The 11,766-nt window shown below is 37.0% G+C and overlaps 1 protein-coding gene across 2 annotated transcripts in view; it reads right to left on the minus strand.

Annotated features, from left to right (window-relative positions):
* Window positions 1–4,809, minus strand: part of SerRS (Seryl-tRNA synthetase) — a 22,124-nt gene extending 17,315 nt beyond the window's left edge. The window contains exons 1-2 of one of the 2 annotated variants that reach the window (XM_076177267.1): window positions 4,591–4,809; window positions 1,734–1,804 (exon numbers count right to left, since the gene is read on the minus strand). In XM_076177267.1, coding sequence (XP_076033382.1) covers window positions 1,734–1,804; window positions 4,591–4,723 — 204 coding nt within the window. In that variant the 5' untranslated portion in view covers window positions 4,724–4,809. The remainder of the gene's footprint in view (window positions 1–1,733; window positions 1,805–4,590) is intronic. The other variant, XM_076177268.1, reaches the window with a different exon arrangement.
* Window positions 4,810–11,766: the final 6,957 nt, after the last annotated feature.

Genomic DNA, 11,766 nt, shown 5'->3' on the forward strand with positions numbered 1-11,766 from the left:
ACAACACAGGTCATTTGAGTAGGCTGTCATGCACATTTTGTGAATCTGCAGATTGTGAATACTTGTTAAAATGTGCATTACAAATAATGAGTTCATAATTAGGCGCACAAATAAATACATTAGACATGCATACATTATGAACCTAACCCATCCTTACCTAACCTTTTCATGAATCTTCATGTGTACATGTCAAATGAATTTATCATTTGTACATCTAATTATGAATTCATTATTGGTGCTGCACATTTTATGGATACTCACAAAATGTGCATTACACAGGCTACCTAAGCTGGGGGGTTCTCATGTATGCATAACATCCCCTAAGTTACTCTGTACAATCATGAACTAGACTACGAGAGATGAAGAAGAAGAAGAAGAAAAAAAAAAAAAAATTACTCCAGCAATAATTGAGATAATTATGCTATTTTATGTAGCCTTCTTATATTAAAAAGAAAGGACATAACTTGAGTGAACTTATATATCTGAAATTGGCATGGTCTTGAATTGGGGACAAATTCAAATAATTTTATAATTTTGAAATATAAAAAAGGTTGGAAGACATTTATTGTGCCATAAATGGATCAAATTGGACTATTAAATGATGTAACTAGTATAAATCCATGAATTTTTTACTTTATAAGGGAACCTTCTTCATGAAAATTGTATTTATACAAGTTAGGATAATATATATTACAAGGGCAGATCCCAAAACATCAGAAATAGGATGGGGGGCAGATCAACAAGTGTTGGAAGCTTAGTCTTTGATGTAGAAATCCAAATTATTGACAGTGTTGGCTTTGTTGGTACATTCCTCAACCACTGTTACACTGAGCATCTACACAAAAGACCATAACTTGTTAAATTTTCTCACAGCTATTGAATACATTCAATGTACATTGGTGTTTGAATAACAATTTTTGACTACTCAAATGTTATGCTTCCAAAGATTGCCAAAATTGTTTTTGAAGTGCAAACAATTTTTTTTCAGAGTTGAAAAATATTGCTTTTGTTGCCTAAATTGAAGTTTAACAGCAAAAATATTTTATGGGAATGGTTGGTAATACTTTTTATTTACTCTGCTTGGAGATTTTAAAAAGTGTCTCCCATTATGCATTCTGACCTTTAATTTATTTGTGGAATCCTGTGGCTGTTGTCAGTTGTTGGGGAGCTTCAATTCTCCAGCAATGGATGACAAGGAGTGGAAAATGGAGAGTACGTGTTGTATGTTAAAAGAGATTGATTCAGGTATTATGAGAGCAAATTACTGACTGGATAATGTCATCACCTATTGTGTGGAGGCAGTTGGAGTGCTGTATAGCAAGTGAATTTGTAGCGAGGGCATACTGCATTACATTCTCTGCTTCAAAATGTCCCCTATAAGAAGACATTATCCTAGCCTCTTCTGAGAGGGGAAGTTTGAGGAATTAAATGAAATCATGTGTGCAAATTAATTAAATAATAAACATCAGGTCTTCTGGAAGGGCAACAGATTGATTTATGCTGTTAGGTATTGGGAGTAAGTTGTAAGTGTTTAAGAGCTATAATGCTCGAGGTATTTTCTTTTGTATGATGTGTACACATGTTGAGTAAAGTGCTAGAATTTTACCAAATATTGATTCCCTACACAATTTAAGGTACTATACCTTTTTTGGGTGCGGTTACCCTAAGTTAATGTATAGTCACTACATTTTTTTCTACTATTACAAATAATAGGAATATTGCAACTTAGTTACCTTTTTCTTTTCTCCTATCATTTTGGAAATAACATTTTTCATTCGATTCAGCAAATCTCCTTTGTGTCGACCTGCAACATAAAACAAAGTTTGTCTCCATGTTTGATAGATATATTGGTAATGCATAGTGAACACATACATTAAATCCTTCCGTATGATCATGCCTACATAGGCTTCATGAGGCGCGAATGGGTATACAAAGATGCTGGCATCAGTGTCTTAATTATATTCACTTTGTAGTTGTAGCTGAGTGAACCCCATTTTCTGTGAACTGGCTTGATCATATTTTCTGTGGTTATTAATATTCAGAGTGAAAGAGAATAAGTAATACAGCTATAACTTTATAATGCAAGTATTGTGATGCATCATCAAATCATCATACATCAGGCACCCAATACTGCCAGTGAGAATGACTCATATTGATGAGGTCCTTTAACCAATTACTTTTAGTCAATTTAGCAAGACCAAACAACATATAGGAAAGAGTAAATGATATTTGTGAAGTTCCATCTCACCTGTTTGCACAGCAATTTGTATAATTTTTGTATCGATATTATGACAACTCCAACAACTTTTCTTTGTAATATTTCTTGTGGAAAATTATATTAAGGGATGGTGAAAAAATAATTCCTGCAACCTTCCTACTGTTATTTCATCTCACTTGCTTGCACAGCAATATATTTTTCACGATATAGTGACTATATCGCGTCCATGTACACAACAGAACAAAGTCAAATACCCTAAATTGGTTTTAGCAGCTTTTCTGATATTGAATTCTGCCAAGAAATTTGCATATTACAGTGATATATTATAACTTACAAAATTAATATTTTTCTATTGCTATCGCATAGGAGTGCACTTCTAACAATTTACCCAGCTTTCTTTTAGGGAGTAAGTTACAGTTATAATCATAATGTATAACAATACATATGTTTATGTACCTTAACAAATGTTAATGTATGTGACCTGGCTGAAATTAGGCATTCAATCAAAGATACAACTTGACAATACTGGAGAGCACATTGATATATGATAATATGGCCCATATTTGGATACTATCTGCATATAAAACAACTGGTTTACAAGTTGTAACCGATGTATTTCTAGCCTAATAAGTAGGTACCCCGGAATCCGCGCGCGGCGCCACTGTCGACCATGTAATGTTTACGTCGCCATTTCTTGCGGACCACCAGCTTCTGTTTAGTTCATTTGAATGCTTCCCGCGTTCAGCGGATGCGCAATATAATTAAAATTACCTTGTTGTTTTGCAAGTATATGCCCAATTCTTTAAATAGAAAATGTCTTCAGCGATTCGAACGGAAATTTGGTTATCAAACTCGGTAACATAGTTTTCCGAGTAAAAATATTAAGGTAAGGTATCACTAAATATTATTTAAATGTACATAAACGTGTTTATCAACCTATTTTCTCCCGGATATGAGAAGCTTAAGAGCGTTGATCACTTAATGTTTGAGCTTAGGGTCCGCACATATAGGCATATCACCCATGAATCTTAAGCGTCCAGTTCGTATTTGATTTTGTTTACACCACCATTGACGACCAAAACCACACAATGACGGTTTTTGCTTAAATGCATTATTTATATATAAAAAATAGCACATGGTTGCATTATTTGACATATTTTCTTCAAAATGTGTGATTTCCATGTAAAATGATCGAAGAGAAGTTACGTTTTTATCCTCTGCAAAATTACTAACCGGCAACCAAGGCCGACCAAACCAAAACGCTGGCTTTTGCTCAAATGTATAATTTTAAATAAAAATTAGCATATGGTTGTATTGTCTGACCTATTTTCTTTAAAATGTGTGACTTCCATGTAAAATCATCAAAGAGAAGTTACGTTTTTATCCTCTACAAAATTACCAACCGCCAACTGCCGACCAACGTCGACCAAAGCCAAAACCACGCAATGACGGTTTTTGCCCAAATGCATAATTTATATATAAAAAATAGCATATGATTGCATTATTTGACATATTTACTTTAAAATGTGTGAATCCCATGTAAAATCATCAAAGAGAAGTTACGTTTTTGTCATGCAAAAGCCGTCATTGGTTGGGTTTGGTCGGCGTTGGTTGCCGGTTGGTAATTTTACAGAGGATAAAAGCGTAACTTCTCTTCGATCATTTTACATGGAAATCACACATTTTAAAGAAAATAGGTCAAATAATGCAACCGTATGCTATTTTTTATATATATATTATGCATTTGAGCAAAAACCGTTATTGTGTCGTTTTGGTCAGCGTTGGTTGACTTCGGTCGGCGCTTAGCGAGACCCACCATTGACAGCTTCATGATTGCCATGAAAAGGCAAATATGGTATGATGGAGATGTCTCACATTGTTTTTGACATGCTCATGTGATTTGTTAACCCTTAAAACCCAAGTATACCGAATTTTAATTAAATTGGACCAGTGGTTTAGAGTTAATGTGTATTTCTTTACCGAAATCTTTACAAAATACCACCCTTAATTCTAACACTTTGTTATGGTAAAGTCTAGCCAAAAATGCGGGCTAAAAAAATAATTTAAAAAATCGTATCTCCCTTATTTTTCAAGCTATTTCAAAAATTTAAAAAGCATTTTGTTTCTAATAAAGTTGTCTTTCATACGCAACAATAATTCAAGGGTTATTTGTTTTTTGAAAATTTTGTGGGGGTACCTATAATAAGCTCATTATCAGTATAACTACTACAACAGACAATTCAAAAAACTAATATTAAAAAACATTTATGGTAAAATGTACATCAAATATATTTCTAATGGGGTTACAACTAATAACCTACGACACAACATTAAACATATGTCTATTATGAATGAATTTAGCAAGTACTTACACTGTCTCCATTCTGTATCGAGATTTATGACCTCATCAACTTGTGATGGATCTTTGTAACGTTTCTTTTGGGATTCTCTGACGATATCTGGATTACCGCCTTGATCCACACGAAATAACGTTATGTCCAACATATTGCTACTGTTGACAGTTCCACATGCACACGCCGCTGTTTTACTTTAGACAGACCGGAATTGTGGAATTACAGTTTCAAACTTAAGATTGGATTAAACGATTAAACATGCCAGCTGTTTATTCAAACACTCAATATAAAAGAGCAGAACACTTAAATATTTCTTGACGATGCTTTTTTGTTTCATATATTCCTATGTAAGAAGGTTTGTTTACAACACATCGTTTGATTTCGTACGCATGGATGATGCAAGAATGAGCAACTGTTCGCGTGTACAAAAAAGCTTAAAAAATAAAATTATAAAAAATATTAAAGATAAGTATAAATGAAATAAGTTTATATATATATATATATATATATATATATATATATATATATATATATATATATATATATATATATATATTATATATATATATATATATATATAATCAAATCAACCATCCTGAGTCCACTGCTGAACAGGCCTCCATAGCATTCCATAATTCACATCACCGCGCCAACCTCTGCCTCATCACTCCTGCAATTTTCTCTATCTCGTCTCTCCACCTTCTGTCTGGTCTCCCTATTCCACGCTTCCCATCTCGCGGCGTCTACTCAGTAACACACTTTCTCCATCGCTCGTCAGTCGTTCACACTAACTCACCTGCCCAATTCCACTTCCTCTTTCACCGCCTCCACAATGTATTTCACTCTAGTCTGCTCTCTCATCCAACTTGCTCTCTTCCAGTCTCTCAGCGTTATTCCCATCGTTGATATCTCCATTCTCCTCTGTGAAGTCCTTAGCTTTGTCTCCATTGCTTTCGTCAGTTTCCAAGTCTCACATCCGTGGATTATTGCTGGTAGAATACATTGATTGTAAACTTTACGTTTCAGACATAGAGGTAGAGAGCCTCTCAGGATCTTATCATACGTACCAAACACTTCCCAACAAATTGTAATACGTCTTTTTAATTCATTATCATGATCTTTCGTCACTTTCACCATCTGGCCTAAACAACTGTACCCTTCAACTTCTTCAAGACTCTCACCATCAATTATAATCTCTTTACTTTCAACTTTCGTGTTGAACACTACTATGGTTTTACTCTTGTTCATTTCTAAACCTACTTTGAGACTTTCCTTGTTCAGATCACTCAGCATATCTTGTAAGTCTTCTGCTCTTTCTGAAATAAGAATAATGTCATCCGCAAATCTCAGGTGGTTCAAATATTCGCCATTAATCTTCAAACCTTTCTTTTCCCCTCGGAGGTGGTGCAAACGGGAATGTCGTAAGCGGTGACATCCCCGGCATAGCGACGTCGATCTGCGTTGATCGTGACGTCGAACAGGGATGCGGTCGTGAGGGATGTGCCGCAGCGGCGGGGGACGGTGGCTGCGTCAGCTACGGCCGTGGTGGGGTTGACGAAAGTCCAACTAGTGCTGGAGTCACTAAGCTTGTCGATGATCCAGGGTCGACTGGGTGCGCTCGCGTCAAAACTCTCAGGGTCACCAATGTATACGCGTGTTGTTACTTGTGCTAAGATGACATAGGGAGAGTGATGCGTGGTTTCGTTGTATACTTTATTCTAGTGCAGATACGAATGTCAGAGGTAGATGTGGCGTGGTCCCGAAGTAGCATAGGGGGACCAACCGCGAAGGACTAGTGACGCGTAACGAAGAACTAACTGAATGACTGGCCTGCCCGCTCGGGGCAGGCAGTATATATACAAGGGACTGACCCGACGCCATGACCAGACGCGACCTAATTGCGGTGACCCTTTCTGGCCTTTCCGACCATTGAGTCAGATCAAACTACCACACAACTCTACAATGCATAAACTTTGCACTTTACGCACAAGCATTCTTGTGGGGTACATGTACACCACAATGGCATACTATACATCTTACCCATCCATTCATTAGTTACTCAAAAGTAGATGCCAAATAATTTCCGGGTTTTTGGTGTTAACGGTGGTAAAATATGGTACAGCAGTAGTGGGATTAATGCTCACTCATTAATTAATAAATATTAAATGCCACATTATGGCATTACTATATATATATATTCATTGATATCTCCTTCCAACTTTATGAATTCATTATCCCTTTTCCAATTCTATGACACAACACTATACTCCTTTTAATGAACATGTAATAAGACTGAATTTTGCCTGCCAGTTGTCCCCTACATTCTTTGAATACCCAGCTTGAGAACCCATCAGTCCCTGTAGTTTTTCCTACTTAAAGAAATCCCTAAACATTGAGTACTTCCCTTACTTCTGTGCCTATATTTTGTAAACCTAATTTATTAATCTCTCCATATAGCTCACTGCCCACTATAGGCTTGGCGACACCTCCCATGCCTTAATTTGCCAACAGATGTACAAAACAGTTTTAGTTTTTCCATGTATTTATCTTGGACACCTTCCTCAAATTTCTTTTCTCCTCTGCAAATTCTTGTGTAGTAATCCCTGGCTTATTTGTAAGCTTCCTATAGTCTATTAGTTCCTCTTTCTCCATTTTTCTACACCATGTACCGGTTTCTATTTATCTTACACCTTTTAATGAGCTGTTCCTTTTTCCACTTCTCGGTAGTCATGTTGTAGATTAAAAAGTCAATTCCAGTGTTATAATTTCCAAAACTGAGTCTGCTCTGCCTGTGTGACTCATTTCTGGGATATACCCCCAATTGGTGATATATATATATATATATATATATATATTTTTTTCTTTTTACTCCAATCTTGTGGGAATGTCTCTCCTTTCTTACCCAAGTCACTTCCTTTACCAACTAGGTCATTGTATTGTCCATTGTAATGTTTGAGTATTTCCCCCCCAGGAAACTGCCTTACCTCTTGCTTCCAACTAATGTCAATGACATTAGAATCTTCCTAAAGGACTATATTGTTACTCTATTTTACTGGGAAGAGTTGTGTCTGATAACATTTCTCGGTATTCAGGTTTGTTCTAAGTTGGTCTTTGTGTCCTCACCAGTACATGCCATAGCTGGTGAGACTTTTTATTTCACAAAGGAAAAATATTGTTACTGTTAGTATTACACAAGGTAAAGTTACAAGCAACTAATTATACTGTCACCAGAGCCCTTACATGCCTATGTGCTACCCCAGGGTAAAGTTCTCAGAGCCCCTCCCTCCCAATCCCGCCACCACCACTTCCCTCCTCCAACCATCCTTTACTGCTTATTCTATCTTATTGGCTTGCAAAATAATTAAACAGATTAATTTTTGTTTGATTTAATGTCCCTATTGCAGAAAGGATACGGGAAAATATTTCTTATTTTGTCAATTCTTGTGCAAATTTAATCAATTATGGTAAAATATTCAGGGCTTCTTTGACTTTTTTATATCAGTTATTTTGTTAGCCTTGGGGGTAGCAAGTCCAGGGTACAATTGCCGCTCCCCTAAAAGTGCCATCCTGGGCCATATGTCCCTATTGCAGAAAGTATATGGGAACATATATTTTTTTCCAATTCTAATGCAAATTTCATCAATTATGGTAATATATTCAGGGCTTTTTTATATTATTGTTATTTTGTCAGCCTTGGGGGTAGCAAGTCCAGGCTACAATTGCCGCTCCCCTAAAAGTGTCATCCTGGGCCATATGTCCCTATTGCAGAAAGTAGATGGGAAAATATATATTTTTTTTACAATTCTAATGCATATTTCACCAATTATGGTAAAATATTCAGGGCTTCTTTGACTTTTTTATATTATTATTTTGTCAGCCTTGGGGACAGCAAGTCCAGGCTACAATTGCCACTTCCCTAAAAGTGTCATCCTGGACCATATGCAACCCCCCCCACATGTGAGGGCCCTGTCTTTCTTTACCACCTCGCACTTGGCACAGACTTTCCTCTGTCCATCTCATGGAGCCCCAGGATAACATGGTTAGGTAACCATCTTCTGGGAAGGACAGCCTAACTCCCCTTCCCCCCCTTACTGGATGTGTCAGGCTGGTTGGAGCAAACTCTGATGGAGAGAATGTTGGTTTTATTTAGCAGTGAATTTGGGTGCCAATGTTATGTGGCTGGCTTCTAAGGGTGAGAAAAAGGGGAGGGGACGAGATGGTAAAGATGGTGACAACTGAGGGTATCATGTCCCAAGGAGATCTGCTTGTGTGGGAGGAGGCAAGAAAGCAAGGAGCAGCAAACCAGGCTCACTGTGTGATGCTCCAAGGTGATTTGAATCTTTGCCGTTTGTCCGGTCTTTATATTCATAGGCAGGCCATGACCTGTGCTCCTAATTGGCATGAGGTCAAGTGTAATGAGTGGAAAGTCAGAGGCAAAGCATTTTTATGCTGCTGACTTACAAAGACAGAGGATATGTGTTCCTCAAGGAATCCAGTATTCATCATCACATGGGTCATGTGGCTGGCCAAGGTGAAGGTTAATCATCACTGGCCATGTGGCCAAGCGGCGCATGGGCTACATGGCTGGCCCCATGAGCGATTCCCTTGGGGGGCCTCTGGGGTCAAAGGTCATGGTACAGCCAGAGAAAAGGTGAGGTCAGGAGGAGTGAGGACTACATCCTAACAGGGTAATATTATAAATAAGAATCTATAGAATCAATAAATATTTTACTGATTACAGGTATACAAGTATATGAAAATACAGTAAGTAGTACAAAAGCTCTTTGACATGGGGTATAAAAGTTGGCATTTTGATAGAAAAGTGAATCTTCTAAATAATACAAAATATATAATTGTGACCTGAAAAATACAAAGATGTCTTAACTTTCAGTTTTATACATTTCTACCCCTTGGACTGAGATTTGTGCTTCTAGATTGGGGATCTTATCACATACTATTTTCTTGTCAAAAGCCATGTTCTCATTATAGGCTGGAGGAAGCACATTTAAAAATATCTAGCATCAAGATAATTAATACCTTGTCTACATAACAATAAAAACATTGAAAATGGCCCCTAGATTTGCTGTTACAAGTATGAACATACTTTAAAATAATTCCTGAACACAGAAAATGTGTTCTGAACACTGTTTCTGTGGTAAAAGCTTTGTAATCCCACTTTTGTGTGTGCAAAGGCTAATTTGGTATCTGAACACTTTAAGGTGTTTATGGAATACTTACTGGTGGGTTAAATGATCCAAGGTTATCATTTACCACTATTCTGCACAAGAAATCCAAACTATGGTCTTAGCCAAGTGAGATTGCAAACAAAAATATTTTGGAAGAGTTAAGAAAATGTAGGCTAAAATGTTAAAAAACATTCACGTACAAGTTTGGTACAAGGACAATGAAGACCAACACAAAGACAGACATTTAAGTCTTCAACAACAAACATGGGAAAACAATGAGACCCCAAGACGATTACAGAAAATATCTGAAGTGCTTATTCCCGTTTTAAGAACTCTCTTCACTTTTTCTTGAAGTGACAAGTAAAATTCATATAAAAAATTCAACATACATTTCTTAAAAGATGAATAATAATAGTTTCCTCCAATTTCATTGACTGGAAACCCTCAGCAGCTGGCAATAATTTTTGTGTCTTCATACAGACTTCATTGAAAAATACCACTCTATTGTCTGGTGTTTTAATTCAGGACAAATAGATCACTGGTTTATACAGTAGGAGGAGGAGGAGGAAGAGGAGGAAGGAGGAGGAAGAAGAAGAAGAGGAAGAATAAGAGGAGGAGGAGGAACAGGAAGAAGAGGAGGAAGAAGAAATAAATCACCAGTTTATATAGTTGTACGAGGAAGAAGAAGAAATAAATCACCAGTTTATATAGTTGTAGGAGGAAGAAGAAGAAGAAGAAGATGAAGAAGAAGGAAGGAAGGAAGAGAGAGAGAGAGAGAGAGAGAGAGAGAGAGAGAGAGAGAGAGAGAGAGAGAGAGAGAGAGAGAGAGAGAGAGAGAGAGAGAGAGAGAGAGAGAGAGAGAGAGAGAGAGGGGGGGGGGCTGTACCCCCAAGTACATGGTGTTCACAGGTTTTTTGGTGATGGCCATCCATCTTGCAGGTAATAATTAGAGTTTCATAAAAGGAGGGAAGCATGACAGAACTAAAAATTTTGGTAGAAAATGGGTCCAATGGTATCCCTTATACTAATACATCCCTTTGACCAGATCTAAAAAGCTGCCATATCAACAAATGGGAAGAAAATTCCTTCCTTCCTATGCTACTGTGGGTGCCAGTCAAAAAGCTCTATTTCTTCATGCTAATCCCGATATAATCTATAGCATTGTGCTAAGTTCCTTGAGGAATCAGGGAAAGCAATGTTTACAAATCAAAAGAACCATATTACACGTTTCCTGGGTCAAGTATAGAAGACTGAAAACTCATGACTACAGTTTAATTTTCCAAACCTATACTTATTCTATCTGTAAGGCTACTTCATGTCTATACATACATGTAAAGTAAGAATAACATATATATGAAGTAAGAATTACCTTCTCAATCCAGTGAATATCACTTTATGTACACATGAAAAGAAGACTATATCATTTACATGAAAAGGAATAAAATGATTTAAAAGATCTACTGAAAACATGTTGACCTTCAACACAGCACACCAGTATATCAGATAAAATCTGGTATATAAGGTATATATGTCTGGAGTTAGTTGAACTACTGGAAAATCATGGGAGACTATCAGGTCATGTCCGATGGATGCTGGAATGGGACAGGTGTCGTATAAATTTTAACTACTTAAAGTGGACGTTTGTTTGGACTAGGCCACCTCCCTTGTGAAGAGGAAAGGGCTTTGGTGAGTGTGCGTGCATGTTCGCATTACACTGAATCAATCACTACCACAGATATGTATAGCACGAGACAATCAGATCTGAGGAATAGTATAATACTGTACAGTGAGAACTCTCATTAATGGACGTTAATTAGCTGTGTTTGCAGTGCTTTCGCTGTGTTTTCGGTGTTTTTGGTGCTGTTGTTCAGTGCGTGCAACCACTATGCCACCCAAAAAACACTCCAAAACACTGAAAATACAGCGAAAACACCGCAAAAGCAGCTAATTAACATCCGTTAATGAGAGGTCTCGCTGTAGAGGTAAACTGGATTGTACAAATTTCCTT

The sequence above is a fragment of the Oratosquilla oratoria genome, chromosome 40 (genome assembly GCF_046742065.1).
Source record: "Oratosquilla oratoria isolate Oo_2021 chromosome 40, ASM4674206v1, whole genome shotgun sequence".
NCBI lineage: Eukaryota > Metazoa > Arthropoda > Malacostraca > Stomatopoda > Squillidae > Oratosquilla > Oratosquilla oratoria.